This window comes from Perognathus longimembris, chromosome 6 (genome assembly GCF_023159225.1).
Source record: "Perognathus longimembris pacificus isolate PPM17 chromosome 6, ASM2315922v1, whole genome shotgun sequence".
NCBI classification, from domain to species: Eukaryota; Metazoa; Chordata; class Mammalia; order Rodentia; family Heteromyidae; genus Perognathus; species Perognathus longimembris.
In genome coordinates, this window is record NC_063166.1 from 71,589,427 (window position 1) to 71,610,128 (window position 20,702).

General features: G+C 38.3%; 2 protein-coding genes across 4 annotated transcripts in view; one reads left to right on the forward strand and one right to left on the reverse strand.

Annotated features, from left to right (window-relative positions):
* Nucleotides 1-20,702, forward strand: part of Ralgapb (Ral GTPase activating protein non-catalytic subunit beta) — an 88,018-nt gene that overhangs the window by 33,180 nt on the left and 34,136 nt on the right. For 2 of the 3 annotated variants that reach the window (XM_048349181.1, XM_048349179.1), the window contains exons 7-16: nucleotides 166-344; nucleotides 1,705-1,853; nucleotides 1,979-2,195; nucleotides 5,785-5,986; nucleotides 7,711-7,878; nucleotides 8,498-8,612; nucleotides 9,497-9,644; nucleotides 13,746-13,810; nucleotides 16,749-16,878; nucleotides 18,539-18,672. In XM_048349181.1, the coding sequence (XP_048205138.1) occupies nucleotides 166-344; nucleotides 1,705-1,853; nucleotides 1,979-2,195; nucleotides 5,785-5,986; nucleotides 7,711-7,878; nucleotides 8,498-8,612; nucleotides 9,497-9,644; nucleotides 13,746-13,810; nucleotides 16,749-16,878; nucleotides 18,539-18,672 (1,507 nt within the window). The remainder of the gene's footprint in view (nucleotides 1-165; nucleotides 345-1,704; nucleotides 1,854-1,978; nucleotides 2,196-5,784; nucleotides 5,987-7,710; nucleotides 7,879-8,497; nucleotides 8,613-9,496; nucleotides 9,645-13,745; nucleotides 13,811-16,748; nucleotides 16,879-18,538; nucleotides 18,673-20,702) is intronic. The other variant, XM_048349180.1, reaches the window with a different exon arrangement.
* On the reverse strand, nucleotides 11,712-12,120 carry LOC125353474 (cytochrome c, somatic-like). The gene has a single exon (XM_048349183.1). The coding sequence runs from the start codon at nucleotides 12,049-12,051 to the stop codon at nucleotides 11,734-11,736; it is 318 nt and encodes a 105-aa protein (XP_048205140.1). The 5' UTR covers nucleotides 12,052-12,120; the 3' UTR covers nucleotides 11,712-11,733.

Sequence of the window (20,702 nt, forward strand, 5' to 3'; positions counted from 1 at the left end):
GTTCTACACAGAAGTTTTCCTGTTGTCTCTCTAGCCCATGAGATACAGAACAGTCTTCTGTCTAAATTAGATAGGCACAAAAAGCCTAGTCTTGAATTGGATTACATTTATTTTCTTGGTATAGAAATTTTTTAATGTAATTGACTCTTCTCTCTTTTTTGGTAGTAATCCTGTGGATTTGAGTAACCCAGCCATCATAAGCTCTACTCCCAAATTTCAGGAACAGTTCTTGAATGTGAGTGGAATACCACAAGAATTGAACCAGTATCCTTGCCTTAAACATCTGCCTCAAATATTTTTTCGTGCCATGCGTGGAATCAGCTGTCTGGTGGATGCATTTTTAGGTGAATTATGTATTTATATATTCAAACATTTGAAGAGCTGTGTTTAAATAACTTTAGAGTCTATTGCTAGAGGCTATTATGGAAACTCAAAGGAAAAGATAGATTTGATGACAAATAACAAAACTAGAAGTTATTTTCAACAAGTATAATTGCTAGAGGGTTGTTTCAAATATATATAGCTATCGGATTATTATAATATATCCAAAAATGCTAAGAAAAAGAATAATAACCTATTAGATAAATAAATAATACAAATAAATTATTTGTAAAACAGAAATGTTTTTATTCTTTATGGTTATCCAAGAAAATACAGTTTAAAATGCACTAGAATATATTCTCATGTATATTATTAGGAAGCAAATCATACCTTTTGTGAAGCACTGTTTTAAACCAATTTTTACTTTAAATATATGAAAGTTCAGAGCTTCCAACTTGTCAAAAAACTGATACCAAGTTGTAATATTTTGGGTGGTGGTAGTGGTAGAGGATTAGTTGTGGGGCTTGTACTTAGGGCCTGGGCACTGTCCCTGAGCTCTTTTGCTTAAGGCTAGCACTCTACCACTTTGAGCCACAGTGCCACCTCTTTATTTTCTAAAATATAACATGGACTTGTTACTATATTACACAGTCAGTGTGCTAGTTCTGATTAATTTTGGGTGCCATATTAACAACCCAATTTTGTAAACTTTGTGGCTTATAAAAAATAGTTTATTTTCACACATAGGATGAGAGCCAGCCAGCACAGGGCTGCTATAGGTGGTATCAAAAAGCCCCTTCTGACTACCATCTCTCTCTCCTTTGTGCACTGCCTGATGGGCCATGATGATTTTGTGACTTCCAGCTTTCCTGTCCAGGAGTTAGGAAGGAAGAGTATTCTGTCCTGATTGTCCTTTTTAGGAAATTTCTTGCGAGATTCACCTCAGAGTCACCTGTTTGTGAATGGATAGGGCATGGGCACATCTAGATATCAGGGATGTCCTTTATTCTAGACATCAATATTTAGCTAATTTGTGTTCTGTTACTCGGAGAAAAAGAGAGTAGCTATTGGAAGGCAGCTGTCTCTGTAGTCTATGTGTTTTGTTTGCTCAAAAATTTCTAACCGGGCTGGGAATATGGCGTAATGGTAGAGCACTCGCCTTGTATACATGAAGCCCTAGGTTCGATTCCCCAGCACCACATATATAGAAAACAGCCAGAAGTGACGCTGTGGCTCAAGTGGCAGAGTGCTAGCCTTGAGCAAAAAGAAGCCAGGGACAGTGCTCAGGCCCTGAGTCCAAGGCCCAGGACTGGCAAAAAAAAAAAAAAATTCTAACCACATATTTTGAACTGTGAAGAATAACTTTCTTTTTTTTTTTTCAAGGCATTTCTAGGCCCCGATCAGACAGTGCTCCTCCAACACCCGTAAATAGATTAAGTATGCCTCAAAGTACTGCTGTCAATACCACTCCCCCACATAACCGGAGGCACCGGGCTGTTACTGTGAATAAGGCCACCATGAAAACAAGCACAGTAAGAAATTTCACTACCACACCTATGTTTTTATAAAAATGGCATTTTAATCTGCCCTACTTATTTAAAATCCTGTCATTTTCTCAAACCTTTCACGCGTCTATGTTCTTGTATTCTTCTGATAGGTTAGTACTGCTCATGCCTCAAAAGTCCAGCACCAGACTTCTTCCACCTCACCTCTGTCGAGTCCAAATCAGACTAGTTCAGAACCCCGGCCACTGCCTGCCCCTCGGAGACCAAAGGTTAACAGCATTTTGAATCTCTTTGGATCATGGTTATTTGATGCAGCGTTTGTTCACTGTAAACTTCATAATGGGATTAACAGAGACAGCAGCATGACTGGTAAATATTGCTCAAGACATACACTATCATTTTTTCCTTTCCTTTTCTTTTTTCTTTTTAATCTTTCCTACCTGCAAGATTAATAGGTATATTGAAAAGCTCTGTTTCTGATCAAGCAGTGTCTTGTGCTTAACCCCTTCCAGCTGAAGTGACAGAAACTTTTGAAGTTTTATGGACTGTCCTTTTTCCTGTATGTTCTATGAAGTTTGGCCTTTTGTCTGGTTTTTATTAGACACATTTCAGGGTAGCCACTTTTTGTTGAATCAAATTCATTTTAGTAGGTGACCTGGAAGTTCCCTTCATGTCAGCCAGGATAATATTATTTATGTTAAAAATTTAATATTTTGCCTGGAAATGTACTCAGAAAAAAGTTCTCTTAGATTTTTGTCAGTCTTTCAACTTAGTACATGTAAACATTTTTCTGCTTTGCAGTAGATTCTGATCTTTCAGGTTTTAGTGTAAAGATTTTCAGGGACAATTTTTAAAAGTACCAGTTGCTCTGTAGCGTAATAAGACTAGTAGAGAATGAACAACTCAGTGTGATGTCTTCGTTTAGATTTTAGGGTGGTAGTCACATTAAGTGATAATGGATTTTTATCATACCATTATACTTGAAAGTAGTGGCATAAAATTCATGATGGAAGGGGGGATAGTGCTAAATATTTTGAATATTTATAATAGGTCTTGCACACTTGAATAATAATGGTGGTTGGCATTTATTGAGTTATTGTTATTTTATGCCAGGCACCATTATTGTGCATTAATATTAATGAGTATGTTTGTTGATAAGAAAAACTTTCCATTGAACTTCAGAGTAAATTGATGTAAAAATATGTCTGTTTTGGAGTCTGCATCTCTAGGAGAATGTTAATTCTAGGAATAAAACTAATGTAATATCCATAAATGTCTCTACATTCCCAGTGATTACACATCACCTCAATGAGGATTGATGTCTAAATATTATGTCCATATAATTATTTTGGATCTTATAAATCTTTTTTTTTTTTTTGCCAGTCCTAGGTCGTGAACTCAGGGCCCTGAGCACTGTCCCTGGCTTCTTTTTTGCTCAAGGCTAGCACTCTGCCACTTGAGCCACAGTGCCACTTCTGGCCATTTTCTGTATATATGGTGCTGAGGAATCAAACCCAGGGCCTCATGTATATGAGGCAAGCACTCTTGCCACTAGGCCATATTCCCAGCCCGGATATTATAAATCTTTTAAATACCTTAAGGAAAGTTTGTGTGAGTGAGTTTAGGGGTTTAATGGTTTCTTTGCTTCCTTTATTTTGTCCACATTTAGACAGTGTATTCTACCATTTCCATAGTATAATTTTATTCACAAGTGTGAAACCAGTGCTTACTTAAGACTAAGTAAATGTACTTAGCATGTTTGAGTGAAAAGTTTAAAAACCATTTTGGGGTTATATTTTCTTTATGTTCATGTACTTATATATTTTGGGCTTTCTGAACCATGTTTATTCGTATGATGTTATTTAGAGTGAGTCAGCTATATTTTTATTTTTTGTTAAGATGTAATTTTACAGTGTCACTTTTGGGTGTGGAGCTGTTGATACTGAAGTCCCTGAATCTAGCATGGCTCAGCATATTGCTTTTGTAGTGGGTTTGTTTTATGGGAACTTAGAGCTTTCCATCTTTAGGGTGTTTGTAACAGCTTTGCTCACCCTGTTGCACCAGAGGATAGAAACCAGAATTCAAGTCATATGTGAGCAACATCCTTTCACAAGTTTCTTCCTGGTGTGGAAAGAACAGAAGCTCCTTAACCTCTGTTATGTTCAGAGATGCTCAAGGCTGTTACATCACCTAGGAGATTGGAGATGTCCAAATAGTCACTGGGGTTATAGTGTGTTTTTGGGTGCCAGTCTCCAGGTCTTGGGGGTTGCTGGGAGGATTGGGGGGATATTAACTTTTTTAAGTACTGGCTGCCATCAAGGAATTCTGCCTGTAGCTCACCTGTAATTTAAAATGTTTGCTTCTTTGAACTGGTTAGTCTTTTATTTACCTGACAGTACACTGTAATTTATAAAAGTAACAATGAGCTGGGAAGGGTTAATGAACTAAACATTTTAATGCACGTTATGGGCAGTTCAAAATCTCAATTCTTTGTACTGTGTAATTTTCTTCATTCATTGTTTTGCATGATACAAAAATCATAATTTTGGACCTGAATGCACTATTTCCTATGTTTTGAATTAGCTTGTGGTATCGTAAAGCTTGAAATCTAACTTATAAAAAGCTATAAAGCTTCTTAACTTATTGTAAAATTTCACCATCTTTAAAGTATTTTATAATTACTGCTGTCCTTTGATTTGTTTCCATTTATTTCTATTATCTTGCAGCATCTTTTATCCAAATTCTTCTTTCTTATAAATCTTGTAAGTAGGAACCAGAAGCTTCTCCTTAATTGCAGTCATGTTTTTATTTTTTTCATAATTCCATTAAAATAATTGATTGTCATTGTCTCTTGTAATTTTTGCATTTGGGAAGAAAAATATTTTTCTGTGTTTTGAATGGGGAAGATTGTTGGCAAAAGCAAATTAATCTGCCTGAATCAGTCCCATTATTTCTGTACACTAGTCTGGTCATGTCATGAATTCCAGGACTTTGCACTAACTGTGTTTTGGCTTTCTTTCTTTTTTTTAAGCTTAATTTAAGCTTATTTTTATACAGATTTAGTGTTTGATTTGTATGCATTTTGCATGTAATGTTTTTCAAATGTATTATTGCTGGATAGCTTATTCAGGACAAAAAATGGCTCATGGGAAGTTGCATAAAGATTTATGCGTGACTCTGCATTCTATTAAGCCTATTATTATGAAACAATTTAAGCATTTTATGTAGAGTAATAAAAGATTTCAGAGTGGTTTCCACTATACTGTGAAATCTTTTGTTAAAAGTAAAAGCAACTTTCAAAGGGCTTCTGTTTCAGTGACAATGAATGGCCATAATTATCTTTCTTACCAGTCCAATTTTCTGATTTATCAACCTCAAGTTAGCTGCTGTCTGTGGTTGTTAAAATTCATTTTTATTTTGCTTGGTTGGGCAATTTTTTGGCGTGTGTTGCGGAGGTGGGAGGAGGGTGGGTGATGGGAATGCTCTCTCCCTCCTTACCTACCTTCTCCCTAAAGTACACAAACTGGCATGAGGTTGCCCACTTAATTTCAGTGTCCATCTGGGTGTAGATTACAGCTATTTTTCTTAATGTTTAAGCATCATTCTACAGGGAGGGAAGAAACAAATAATAGAAAAAGTCAAATTCTGTGTTATGTATCTGTATACAAGTACAGATATATATACAAATGTACTCTTCTGGTCAAAAATTCAGTTGAAAACTGCTTCTTGTAAAATCTGTTAAACTTATAGTGCCACTATAAATTGTTGTCCATTTTCAAAGAAGATTTCAGAGAGCCCTTTAAAAAAAAATTAAGACATAGTTGCTGAACAAAAGCATTATTGGATTCTATTCAAGTAGCTACTTAATGACACCAATATTTGATCTTTGTGTCCAGGGTCCCATGAGCCTATTTGGCATATTGACAAATATAATAAAACCCTCCTTTTCTCTCCCCAGCCATTACAACACAAGCTAGCATGGAGTTTCGACGGAAAGGGTCTCAAATGTCCACAGACACCATGGTTTCCAATCCTATGTTTGATGCCAGTGAATTTCCTGATAACTATGAAGCAGGAAGAGCTGAGGCTTGTGGGACACTGTGTAGGATTTTTTGTAGCAAGAAGACTGGAGAAGAGATTCTGCCAGCTTATTTATCCAGGTCTTAGAATTTTTTTATTTTTCCATTTATATAGTTTTAATGAGCTTTATAATAAGCCTTATATGGTTATAATGAGCTTTGTGTCTGGTCCATAAGTCTTAATGACAAACTGAAAGAAAGGTTTGTGAGATGATGAATGTGTTGAATTTGAAGTACCTAAGGGATATTTATCTGTAACTGTCTACTTTTTACCAGGTATTATACACAGGAGCACTATAGAAAATAGTAGACATGTCCTGCCCTTGGATATCCAGGAAGGTTCTGGCTAAGAGATGAGGAGCTCAGTTGAGAGGTGTGAGCTGAGATTTCCTCCATTCTGTTGTTAGTGACTTAAGAAGTGTATAAAATCAGGTCTAGTAGAAGAGAGCTTAGACATTGGAAGTTGGCATCCTGCAGAATGTGAGAATCTATTAAAGGATATACTTGTAGAAGCCAGAAGAGAATATGGAGAGAAGGGACTGATTAAAGGGATGGATTCTTGTAAAATACAGAGTAAGTAAAGACTTAGACATGCCTCCTGGACTGGCAGTTGAGGGGCGGGCCATCAGTTATTTGTGTACTTTATGTTGAATTCTAAGGGAGAGAGGATAGATTGTCATTGGTTGGGCAGTCACTAGTAAATAAATAGTTTCCAAAGTTTTATAGGAAAAGTGCTTGCTCACAGTGGTAGGTAAATATGCCATTATCATTGCTTTTGAACGACAGGAGATGGTTGATAAGTTGATTATGGCAGGGGGTGGTCATAAAAATAAAATGCCTTCATAAATATTTCTAAGGGGACTTTGATTCAGAGTGACCTTCATATTATGATAAATGCAGGGTTTAAAGAGGTTGCTTTCTTTCATTATCATCCCAGAAACAATAAAGGAAGGAAAAAAGATACAAAAATGCATTTATTCCCTAGGAATTGCAAACGCTGCACATTTTTACTGCTTGTGGAATTTGATTCAGTAATTCTTTCACTTTCTTGATAAGCATTGGAGTCATTTGTTTCATTTTACTCTGGTTGCCTCATTTATAGGCAATTAAAGTTTGGGGTTTGTAAAGGCTTGAAACTTTAAAAGAAGATATAATAGGGCTGGAGACATAACACAAGTGATAGGGCCTAACAAGCATGAGGACCTATGAAGTGAAGCCCCAGTAAACCCCACCGAAAAATGAAGCTTTTAATAGACATGAGCCCCTTTTCCTTGTTAGAAAAACAAAATTAGAACTAAGGATGTGGTTTGTGTCAGTGCTGGCCTTGAGAGACAAAACAAAATGAGAGCATGAAACTTTGAGTTCAAGCTCCAGTGCTGGCACCAAAACTAAAAGTTTAAAAAAAGAGGAAAAAGAAATGTAGTTCTAGTTTTTGTTTTTGTTTTTTTTTTGTTTTGTTTTGCCAGTCCTGGGGCTCAGGAAGTGAGCACTGTCCCTGGTTTCTTTCTGTTCAAGGCTAGCACTCTACCTTTTGTGCCACAGCACCACTTCTGGCCTTTTCTGTTTATGTGGTGCTGAGAAATGGAACCCAGGGCTTCATGCATGCTAGGCAAGCACTCAATCGCTAAGCCACATTCTCAGCCTAGAAACTTAGTTCTTGGTGTATATAATTGTGAATTGTTTGAATCCTAGCTGTACCTTTTAGGGTAGGAATAGTGGAAAGAGTTGTAGATGACTGTAGAAAATAATGATTATGTAAACTATTCATCAGCAGTTTGTTTAAATTTTTTTTCTTGCTTTCCTAGATTTTACATGCTTTTAATTCAAGGTTTGCAGATAAATGATTATGTGTGCCACCCTGTCTTGGCCAGCGTTATTCTAAACTCCCCTCCTTTGTTCTGCTGTGACTTGAAAGGGATTGATGTTGTGGTTCCTTACTTTATTTCAGCTCTTGAAACCATTTTGCCTGACAGGTAAGCTGTCATTCTTTACTACCATGTCAATTGCCCATTTTGGCCTGGTCTGTTTTAGTGCTGCCTCCTGTTTTCTAATTTATCTTGTCCAGTTGTCTTCATAATCCAGAGGAACTTAAGCCACACTTACTCAGTTGAGTAGCAAATCCAGCCCAAAGTTCTACCTTTGTAGAGTAGATCTTAAATTTTAAATAAATCAGTCAGATTCTAGTTTAAGTCAGTAACAGTCAAATATAGAAGTATACATGCACATTGGGCTGGGGATATAGCCTAGTGGCAAGAGTGCCTGCCTCGGATACACGAGGCCCTAGGTTCGATTCCCCAGCACCACATATACAGAAAACGGCCAAAAGTGGCGCTGTGGCTCAAGTGGCAGAGTGCTAGCCTTGAGCGGGAAGAAGCCAGGGACAGTGCTCAGGCCCTGAGTCCAAGGCCCACGACTGGCCAAAAAAAAAAAAACAAAACCAAAACAAAAAAAAAAACAGAAGTATACATGCACAAACACACACACACACACACACACTGCTTGGATTGTAAGAAATTGGTTTAGTATATATTTAGCAGAAGCTAAAAATGTACTTTAGCATAAAAATACTAATAGCTTTTTGTTTCTTGGCAGAGAACTCTCAAAATTCAAAAGCTATATAAATCCAACTGAATTGAGAAGATCCTCCATTAATATCCTGCTTTCTTTGTTGCCCCTCCCTCATCATTTTGGCACAGTCAAATCTGAGGTAACATTTTATTAAAGGTTTTTGTTTGCTTTTGATTTGTTTTTGAAACAAGGTCTCACTAGGCAGGTAAGGGTAGCCTCAAACTCATGACCCTACTGCCTCAGCCTCCCATGTGCTGGGATCACAGATGCATGTCTTCATACCTGGCCATTTTTTCAAAGGTTTATTATATTCTGTATTTTGCTGCTGTATGCTAATTCAAGTCAAACTGTATTTTAAAAATGGAAAGGAGAGCCAGATGCCAGTGGCTCACACCTGTCATTTTCAGTACTCAGGAGGCTGAAATGTGAGGATTACAGTTCAAAGCCAGCCTGGGCAGACAAATCTTGAGGCTTTTATCTCTAACCTGATAAAAACTGGAAGTGAAGGCATAGCTCACGTGGTAGAGTGTCACCCGTGAGCAGAAATGTCAGAAGAGAGTATGAGGCCAAGAGTTCAAGTTTCAATACTGCTTAAAAAAAAAAAAAAAGGAGCAGAGGCTTAAAAAAGAAAAGTTTTGTTTTCAAGTAAATTCCTGAATTTGCTCTGTGCTGACATTTCTAATGTCACACTGCCACCATGCTTCTGCCTACATTTCATGTGGTTGAGGCTACCGACATCTGACCACATATGTAGAGTAAATTAGTGATAGATAGCACTTTGGCTAGCTTTTGCCTGGAAGCATTGTTCATTAACTGTTTCTGTCTAGCTGTTCCTAATTAGGCTTCTCCTCCTCTACCCTCCTCCTCTCTTTCTTTCTGTTTGTCAGAGCTGACTTCAACTTGACACCCAATACACTTTTGCTCATTGGCTGATGCACTACCAACTGAACCATGCCTACAACCCCTAATTAGGCATATTGAACCGCAACAGCAGATGTCAAATAAAATTTGTTTTTTCCACAGGTGGTCCTAGAAGGAAAATTTAGTAATGATGACAGCTCTTCTTATGATAAACCAATAACTTTTCTGTCCCTGAAGCTGAGACTTGTGAATATACTAATAGGTGCCTTGCAAACGGAAACGGACCCCAACAACACCCAAATGATACTAGGTTTGTGTTCTTTTCTTTTTATTGGTGTGGGGCTTGGATTCAGGGCCTGGGCACTGTCCCTGAGCACTTTTGCTCAAGGCCAGCTCTCTACCACTTTGAGCCACAGCGCCACTTCTAGCTTTTCCTAAGTAGTTTATTGGAGATAAAAGTTTCAAGGAATTTCCTGCCTAGGCTGCCTTCAAACTATAATCATCAGATCTCAACCTACTGAGTAACTAGTATTACAGGCATGAAACCCCTGGCACCTGGCTTAGGTTTATGTTCTTTTTAATTTTTATTTATTTTATTTTTTGTTGCCCATGGGGCTTGAACTCTGGGTCTGGGGGCTGTGCCTGAGCTCTTCAGCTAGTGCTCTGCCACTTGAGCCATAGTGCCACTTCCAGTTTTCTGGTGGATAAGTTTCCTGGACTTTTCCTGACAGAGGTGACATTAAACTGAGATCCTTATATCTCAGCCTCCTAAGCAGCTAGGATTACAGACGCGGGCTACCAACACCCCACCTAGTTTTGTGTTCTTATACAGCTTTTGTAAGTGAAAATCCCAGTACTATTAATCCTATGCATACTGTGGGTCAGTGGTCAGACATAGCTCTTATTATTCTGAATCAAAGGTACATTATTATTATTGTTACTAGTTTATTTTTGCTGGTCCTGGGGCTTGAACTCAGGGCTAGGTGCTGTCCCTCAGCTTCTTTGTGTTCAAGGCTAGTGTTCTACCACTTGAGCCACAGCATCACTTCAAGCCTTTTCTGAGTAGCTTATTGGAGATAGGAGTCTCCTGGACTTTTGTGCCCGGGCTGCCTTTGAACTTTGATCCTGAGAGCTCAGCCTCTTGAGTAGCTAGGATTATAGGTATTAGCCGTTGCACCCAGCTTCATTCCTAGAACTCTTTTTTTTTGGCCAGTCCTGGGGCTTGAACTTAGGCTCTGGGCACTGTCCCTGAGCTTCTTTTGCTCAAGGCTAACACTCCACTACTAAGCCACAGTGCCACTTCTAGCCTTTTCTGTTTATGTGGTACTGAGGAATTGAATCCAGGGCTTCATGCATGCTAGGCAAGCACTCTGCCACTAAGCTACACTCCAAGCCCCCAACTCCTGGAACTCGACTTGGGTTTGAACTCAGGGATTCCTGGTTACATGCCTATTCTTTACACTGAGCCAACCTCCAGCAGCTCCTTAGTTTTGAGCCTAGGAAATACTCAGAATCCATCTATGTACACTTTGTGCTACAGCTGGGTTGACATCTCATCATCATGCCTAGTTTTTTTTCTGAGATAGGGTCTCTTTAACTTTTTCCTGGGCCAGCCTGAAATTATAATCTTGCCAAGTTCAGCCTCCTAAGTGACTGGGATCGCAGGTTTGAGCCACTAGTATCTGGCTATTTTGGTCAGTTTTCAGATGGGTGTGTTGCGTTTTTTGGTCCATGACTGGGACTCAAACTTAGTACTTGATAAGCCTTTGCTCATTGGCTAACTGTCTGTCAACTGTGCCACACCTCCAAGTCCCTCAGATGAATTCTTTTTATTTTTTAAGTGTTAAATATTCTTTATTTGACATTTGTAGATAAGCCACACTAAAATATCTCTCAATAAGTAAAAGGCAGATTTCAGAGACAGGGAATTGTAATTAAATTGGCTTAGTGAAGACCAAAAATATAGACATTGCTTCCTCATCTTCAACCACTGCCTTTAACAAGTTAATGATCACAAATTCAAACAGGTTAATTTTGCTTGATTATCAGACAGTGAAGGGATTTTCCCCCATGTTTAAAAGATGTTCTCATAGTTAGCTATATAAATCTGAATATAAAACCAATCTGACATATTTGGAGATGGTATTCCCTAACTTGTTGAAAAATTGAACATTAGTAAGTCCAATCATATCACAGAAAGGGGAACAAATGACAGTATTTTTTTTTAAAGATCACATTCACTTAACCATAAGTCAGTTTTACTTAAATCAGGACTGCCCAAAAATATTCTGCCAGCCATTCATGATATAAAATCTGGTATTAGAGATCAATTGAATTATGGTACACATTAAAAAGCCATGAGACATTTGTTTTGCAATAAATAAATAAGGCAGTGGCTATTATTCATTTGTAGCTTTTTTGAGGTAAGCTATCAAGTCTGCCCTTTCTCCCTTCTTCTTAATGCCAGCGAAGATCATTTTTGTTCCTGGGATGTACTTTTTGGGATTCTCCAAGTACTCCATCAGTGTATCCTCTCCCCAGGTTATTCCTTTGTTCTTATTGGCATCTGTGTAAGTGAATCCAGCTGCTTGACCTGTCTTCCGACCAAACAGACCATGGAGATTAGGCCCAGTCTTGTGCTTGCCTCCTTTTTCAACTGTGTGGCACTGGGCACACTTCTGAACAGAAATCTTCTTGCCTTTCTCAACATCACCCATTTTAAATTCGCTCCTCTGTCGCTACTACAGCAGACAGCAGCTCGAAAGCCAGACGTCCCGCTCTCTGGCCCCTCAGATGAATTCTTAATAACTTTTTGCTCAAGCCTGGCTTCAAACTGCTGTTTGCCTCCCATAGGCATGAGCCATTGTGCCCAGCTGTTCCTCTTCATTCTAATGGTAGTCTTTTTATTTATTTTTAATGTAATTTTATTGCTATTATTAATGTGTTGTACAGAGGGATTAACCTTTCGTAAGTCAGGTTCCACGTCTTTTAATTACAGTAGTATCACAGCCTCCAACTTTGTCTCCTTCCTTGCCTCCTAGCGTTTAACCTCCCCTATGTAAGCTAGTGTTCTAGAGTGAGCTAGGTACTACCAATCTCCATACCACTGGCTAACCATTCCACATTCCACATTCCTTACTCAGACCTGTAGAGATCTGTATTCAGTTTCTCATCCTTATGTTACCTTGTACTGTCAGAAAAGTATAGCTGTAGTTTCTTGCTTAGTTATTTTATTTGTAAAGTGTCAGAACCTAGTTTTAAAAGCATTCTGTAATACCTTTCTTTGTTGTATGTCCTTTGAAATTGAGATGCTTACATCTGGCCTGTGGTTGTTTTTTGCTTTTTTTTGTTTGTTTTGTGCAGTATATTGGAGCTTAAGCTCCAGGCCTCACATTCTTAACCTTTTTTCACTCATAGTTGGTGTTCTGCCATTTCAGCTACATCTCCACTTCCAGTGCTTTGCTGGTTAATCACAAGTAAGAATCTCTTAGATTTGCCAGTCTTGATTGGCTTTGAATGTTGATTCCCAGATCTCAGCCTCCTTAGTAGCTAGGATTATTACAGGTGTGAACCACCAGCACTTGGCTTTTTTTTTTTTTTTGAGATAGAGTCTCATGTAGCCTAACTGGCCTTGAACTCTTGATCTTTTCCTCAGCCTCCCAAGTGCTGGGAATATAGGATTGTGCCATTTGTAGTTTACATGTGGCCTCTTACTCAGTTAATATCTGATAGTGGACATTTTTTTAAATATATAATCTTATTATTATTAGTAAGGTGTTGTACAGAGGGTTTACCATTTCATAAGTCAGGTAATGAGTACAGTGTTACTTTTTCCTTCACTTTCCCCCAGCTTTCCCCTCCCATTCCTGCAGTGGGCATGGTTTTATATAAAGCAAAGGTGATTTTCAAATACGTTTTAAAAATTACAGTTTAAAAACTTTGAAAGCAGATCAGAATTTGGTAATTTTTGAAGACTATCTTTGTTGACCAACTAATGAACTTACTAGTAATTTTTAGAGAATCTCATATATACTCAACCAAAATCTTTTTCTTTTTTTTTTTTTTTTTTTTTTTTTTGGTCATGGGGCTTGAACTCAGGGAGGACCCAGGCACTGTTCCTAAGCTTTTGGGCTCAAAGCTACCACTATACCACTGTGAGCCACAGCTCCATTCTAGGTTTTAGGTGGTTAGTTGTAGATAGGAATCCCACAGACTTTCCTGCCTGGGATTGGCTCTGAACTGTGATCCTCAGATCTCAGCTTCCTGAGTAGCTAGGATAAAAGGCATGAGGCACCAGCACCAGCTCAAGATTACATTCTTATCTCTGATCTTAATCATTTTAGTGTGAACTATTTTAGCATTCATATCATGTTTTACATAAAATGCTTTTTGGTTTATTTTGCTGTTGCAGGAGCAATGTTAAATATTGTTCAAGATTCTGCACTTTTAGAAGCCATTGGTTGCCAAATGGAGATGGTAAGAAGCATGCGCTATGCAGTCTGTCAGAGAAATCAACTTCTGGTTTTATCTGAGTTTTACTTCAAACTGCCTGTCCTAGTGCTTTTTAAAATTTTTTTATGTTTTTAAATTTATTTTTACAATACTGTGGTTTGAACTTGGTGTAGTCACTCTTGCTAGGCAGGCACTCTACCTCAAAGCCACACCTCTATCTTTCTTGCACTGATTGTTTTAAGATAAGGTCTGGCTTTAGGCATGGGCCTACACTGCAGTCCTCTTAATATATGTCCTATAGTTGACAGTGTGAGAGTTGTTTGCCTCTATACCCAGCTTCTTTCATTATGATTGAATCTTTGAGTCAACATTTGCCCAGGCTAGCCTGGGACTTTGATCTTTCCTATCTCAGCTTCCCACTTGGTTGGAAATAATAGATGTATACTAACATGCCCAGTTATTGAGAAGGGGGTCTCTTGAGCTTTTTGCCAGAGTCAGATCACGCCTGTAATAAGTCCTAGCTAATTAGGAGACTAAGATCGGATCCTCTTGATCTCAGCTGCTGTAAATAGCTGGGATTATAGGCATGAACCACCGGTACCTAGTTCTCTGAGTATTGGTGATTGATTAATTGATTGATTGTGAGTACTGAGGTTTGAACTCAGGGCCTGAGTGCTGTCCCTGAGCTTTTTCGCTCAAGGCTGGCATTCTACCACTTTGAGCCACAGTTCTACTTTGGGCTTATTGGTTGTTAATTGGAGATAAGAGTCTCATAGATTTTCCAGCCTGGGCTGGCTTTGACCAAAAATTTTCAGATCTCACCCTCCTGAGTAGCTAGGATTACAGGTGTGATCCACTGATGCCCAGGTGTGTGTGTGTGTGTGTGTGTGTGTGTGTGTTTGTGTGTGTGTGTGTGTGTCAGTGTCAGGTGTGATCCACTGATGCCCAGGTGTGTGTGTGTGTGTGTGTGTGTGTGTGTGTGTGTGTGTGTGTGTGTGTCCTGGGGCTTGGACTCAGGGCCTGAGCACTGTCTCTGGCTTCTTTTCTTGCTCAAGGCTAGCACTCTGCCACTTGAGCCACAGCGCCACTTCTGGCCGTTTTCTGTATATGTGGTGCTGGGGAATTGAACCCAGGGCTTCATGTATATGAGGCAAGCACTCTTGCCACTAGGCCATATCCCCAGCCCCTGCATTGGTTATATTTTGAGATAAGGTCTCACTTTATGCTCAGAACAACCTGGACTATTAGACTCCCAATTTTGCTTCTGTTTGCTGGAATGACAGGTACAGACCACTCTGCCCCCAGCAGTTGGTAGAAATGGAGTCTGTAAACTTTGTTTTTCCTTTTTGTGCAGGCTAGCCTTGAACCCGATCTCTATGTACAGATGGGATTACGGGCTCCCACCACTACTTGGCTGTCCTAATGGTTTTAAAAATCATTCTGTTTGAAAAAAAGCCAGCTCATTGACTCAGAAAGATTCTATTTTTAATATTAGACATTTTGAGGTTTCATTGCTTCATCAGGTATATACTTCAAGTCCTTGAGAGTTTTTTTCATGAGAGAAACTCCAGCCAGGTAGTATCTGCTTAAAGCTCTTACTTGATTTGCTTTGCTGCTAAATTGATCTAGAAAAAGCATTCTATTTCATAATTCCTGACATCCCTAATAGATTTAGAGCTGGCTATAAGATCACTGATTTCTTTCCAGCCCATGTAGGTAGCAGTTTTCAAGTCTCCCAAAGTAGCAATGCTTCTAAATCTGAAAGACTTGCTAGAGAATTGCTGTACCTCCTTACCTTACTTTTGTTTTCAAGATACATGTCTGTATACCTGGAGTAGAGGCTGGGTAGTAGGAGAAGCAATAGGGCATACTAGGACAAGCTAGGAAGATTAAGGATGGACTGTCAACTTATCAAGGAATTTATATTTATGGCTCTGTAGATGGCTAATAATTTACTGATATGGATATGACAGTTTATATTTATATGGGCTAAAGTGACAGAAATCTTCAACAGGTAGATCCTACACGTGTAGGAATTTATACTATTGTCCTTTATAATACAACTAGATCTGAAAGTTTTGGCTCTCTGTGTGTGTGTATGTACATGCGTGCATACGCACATACATGCATGTGTGTTTAAGATTATATTCCTGTTCTTATGAAGTTTTCTTTAGGAGACACTTAGGGATTTTGGGGGATAGGGAAAGTTGAGTTTTTAAGACCCAGTGTCATTAGCTAGTGAAATCTAGTGCATATAAACAAGTTCCTAGCCCTTTGTAAACAGTAGCAAATAGAAACCTATAGTCGCCAAACCCTCATATCCTTTCCCTGATGTATTTAAGTATAAATCCACCTTAATCTTTATCATTTTGAGCTATTTAGTTGACATGCTCCATTTTATTTGTTTGTTTTGTTTGTTTGTTTATTTTGCCAGTCCTGCGGCTTGGACTTAGGGCCTGAGCACTGTCCCTGGCTTCTTTTTGCTCAAGGCTAGCACTCTGCCACTTGAGCCACAGCGCCACTTCTGGCCGTTTTCTATATATGTGGTGCTGAGAAATCGAACCTAGGGCTTCATGTATGGGAGGCAAGCACTCTTGCCACTAGGCCATATTCCCAGCCCCTTCATTTTGTTTTTTTATTCACTCATGAGGCTTAAATTTGGGGACTGGACACTGTCCCTGAGCTTTTGTGCTCAAGTCTAGTGCTCTACCATTTTGAGCCACAGTGCCACTTCCAATTTTCTGGTGGTTAACTGGAGATAAGAGTCTTTGTACTTTCCTGTCCTGGCAGGCTTTGAACCCAGATCCTTAGATCTCAGCCTTTTGAGTAGCTAGGATTATTGGCATGAATCACCAGTGCCCAGCTCTATGCTCAATTTTATCTGCAGAGTTTTTAAATGATTATTTATCCTTATAAGCCATCCTTGTAAACCAGAGTCTAAATAACTTTTTCATCTTACTAGGGTGGTGGAGAAAATAACCTGAAGAGCCACAGTCGCACTAACAGTGGTATTAGCTCAGCAAGTGGTGGGAGCACAGAGCCCACAACTCCTGACAGTGAGAGGCCAGCTCAGGCTCTCTTAAGGGATTATGGTAAGCTATGTTTTGTTTTGAAATAAAAGTCGTTTAGAATGGCTTTAATTTTCAGATTTATAAAGTAAAACTAAATGTTAATATTCAAAAATTTTAAACTATATGGTTTATGTTCTTAGGCATAATAGAAAAGATGTTAGTCTAGTTATATTTGGGGTAGTTAATTGGATTCTATAATGAGTAGTCAGGAGATGATTCTGGGTTCTCTGTACCAGGTACCAGTATGAGCTCTGCCTCAGGGTTCCCAGTCTAATGATAGAGAGGCCATGTGTTGAGGGAAGTGATGGAGCATAAGTGGAAACCTAGAAAAGCATCCCTCATGTTATAATTTATCAAATTTTAGCAAGAATAAGGAAACATTTTCTGTCCTTACAAAGAAAATATTTGCCATCAAAGCATCGTATTTGGTGATATGCTTTATACTGGGCAATCATTTTATGAATTTGTTAAGTTTGTGGGTACTTTTAAGTACACTGTTTTCAACTATGACCATTGTATTGAATTTGTGGATATTTATCCATCTTGTTGGAATGCTCTCTAGTTGCATAGATATAAGTTTCGAATCATCTGGAGACGTCATAGCTATGTTCAATAAGACAAATTTTTATGGTTTAAGTTTATAATAAGTATCCTTTAGGCATGTCAGATATAAACAGCCATTATGTGGATATTTAATTCATTTAAATATTGCTTTTATAGATAAGTTAATAAGTTTTTATTGTAGATAGATGGATGTAGGTTTAATTTAGGTTGAAATTTTATTTTTTGTGCTTTAACATTTTTAAACAAAAGTAAAAGTTGCATTGCTGTATGTGTTCTAATATAAATGTTTGGAGTGATTATTGTTTGTTTCAGCATTTTGAACTGGTGTTAGTCAGCTCTGCTTGTAATGTCGTAAAATATTTTTTACTAAGAAATCCAGACTTGTGTTAGTGTCACGTGATTGTCTCTCTTTAATGATCATTCCTTTTTCTGTTGTCACTGCCCTCTTTCTGATAGGATCGACAGGTATAATGTCCCTAAAGATTTTATAAATCCACTTTAATTTGTTCTAATTTAATTTCTCCTAATTTACTATTAGCTAAGTAATAATTACTTTTAAATGTAAAATTAGAGGCTATGCAGAGGCCAAATGGTTGTTTAACTTGTTTAGAAATATTTCAGCAGTCTTGGAAAGTTAAATGTTAAGATGATTTTGAAAAGACATTGCATGTAAATTTTAAAGATTTAAACACTGCAAGTAATTTCACCAGATGCTTTAGGGTAATTCCTAGCATCTGAAGAAGTCTTAAAGGTAAAATTCCATAAAATTCCAAGGCAATGCTTAAAAGCCTCTTGATTATTTTTGAAAATGTAACTTAAGTTATCAGCTTAGAAATTTTAAGACTAACATCATTGTAAAAATGATAGTGAAACTGCCAAGTTCCGCAGTAGTTTATATGAAAGTGTGTGGGCTGGGAGCTAGAATGTGCCCTGGCCCTGTGTGCTCCTGTGCACTGCCAGACCTGGTGCTCAGGCCAGTGGGGCGGGAGCCTAGTGCTGTGGGTGCCAGTCGTGCTCACTGTGCTGTGGTCTGTGCCTAGTGGAATGCTGTGCTTCTTGTTACTAATACTTAGTTGTTTTCCCTCCCTGTGGGATGTGGCATTGGGTTATATCCTAGCTCTTAATACAGATTCAGCTGCTGGGCTCCTGATTCGCAGCATTCATCTCGTCACCCAAAGACTCAATTCCCAGTGGCGGCAAGATATGAGCATATCATTGGCAGCTCTAGAGCTCCTCTCTGGCCTGGCAAAGGTGAGGAGTACAGTCACTCATTTTAACACAGCAGTTTTGGGTTTGGCTCTTTTTCTGTATCTATTGACCCCTGGTTTGAAAGTATTACAATGTTGGTCATAGTCACATACTTTATATCCAAAGTATAAACACAAATTCACTTTTACCGCCAATTAAAATAATTTTCTTAAATTTAAACAAAAATAAGAAGGAACTAATAATACATATATCATGGAATAGTAAACAGACACAAAGAAAAAATGAAAATATCTCATTTGCTAGAAAATGGGTGGAATTGGAATATAGCATTGAGCAAGATGAGCCAAGCTCAAAAATCCTTGTGACTTTGGGCTGTACAAAGATTTCTTTGGTATTACATTATAAAAGAACAAATAGATAACTGGACTTTAAAACATTTTTTTCTAAAAAGATTCAAAATATAAGAAAGAAAAATAATCATTTTACTGTGTTTGGACTCCAAATTACATAAAGAATGCTCAACAATCAGTCTTTCCATTGCCTGGTATTAGGCAGCAGTATAGTGATGCAAAGTAATTTGTCAGTTGTGGCATCTTCAAAGTTGAATTGTATGAGTTCCTCACTTGCTGAAGATATCCCTAGTGGAGTTGAAGTCTGAGTTAAGTTTTGCCAACAAAGACAGAATTGTTGTCTTAGTCTCCAGGATATGCACAATATTCCTCAGAAAGACAAATGGATCTGTGAATCGATTAGTGCAGTTTGGAAGAGATTTGGCTTTCCTAAAAGCAAATAGAGGTCTTTGTGCATTTTCTCAGGTTGAATCTGTATGTTACAAACTCCTAGGAGTACTTCCTGTACAGAGAGCCTGCTGCAGAGTGCTCTAAGTTGTCAAGAAAAGTGTGTTAAGACCAACAAGATCAGGGCTGGGACGTAACTCAGAGGCAAAAGTGCTTGCCAAGCAAGTACAACGTCCTGGGCTCCATCCCCAGTATCATAAAAGGGGAAAAAAAGAGAGAGAGAGAGAGCGAGAGAGAGCAAGATAATGGTGTCTAGGAGAGTCCTATGAATAGTGGGCTGAATTCAGGAAATTGTAGATGGTCCAGTAGTGTACAGTGTGGACTCTATTAACTGTTATGTTGGTACCATCATCCACTGTGTGCTTCTGAGACAGTGAGGCATCAAAATGAAGAAGGTATGCTGACCTGAGACCAAATGGTAAGATGATCAAGTGAGTATCACGGATCTAAAAACTGAGGTACTGTCTGCACACTGATCTCTGGACAGAATAATAAGCTACCACTGCATAGCAGAATCTCCTCCGTCACAGAACCAGAAGTCTGAATGCTGCTTCTTAAATACCTGTAATCGTTAAAAGGAGAAAAATACCAAAAAGGAAAAATCCATAAGTAGTAAAACAACATTGTTAAAAAAAACAGGGAAATGTTTTGGACAGATACTTTACCAAAGAAGACGTACAGGTGGCAAATAAGAACTTGCAAAGATGCTCAATATTAGTTATTGAAGAGATTCACTTAAAACTGCATTGTGATACCATTAACCACTTCCCTGTTAGAACTGCTAGAATTAAAAAGGTGGATCATCCTGTTACTGAGGATGTGGGAAAACTATTGGGAAAGTTAACTGGAATAATGAGCTTGGAAAACACTTTGGCAATTTTTTTTAATTGTCCCTGGCTTCTTTTTGCTCAAGACTAGCACTCTACCACTTGAGCCACAGCGCCACTTCTAGCCATTTTCTATATATGTGGTGCTGAGGAATCAAACCTAGGGCTTCATGTATTCGAGGCAAGCACTCTTGCCACTAGGCCATATTCCCGGCCCTGGCAGTTTCTTACAAAGTTAAACATATGTATTATCTCCTTAGTCATTGCACTCTCATGCTATAAACAACCAAAACAAGAAAAAAACTACATGAATATTTGTAGCAGTTTTATTTGTAATATTTAGAAGCTGTAACAACTCAGATAATTGTTAATAAGTCCTGGATAGACAATTTTGTGTGATGTTCATATAAAGTAATATTACCTCAAAGATAGAAAGGGGTAATAGATA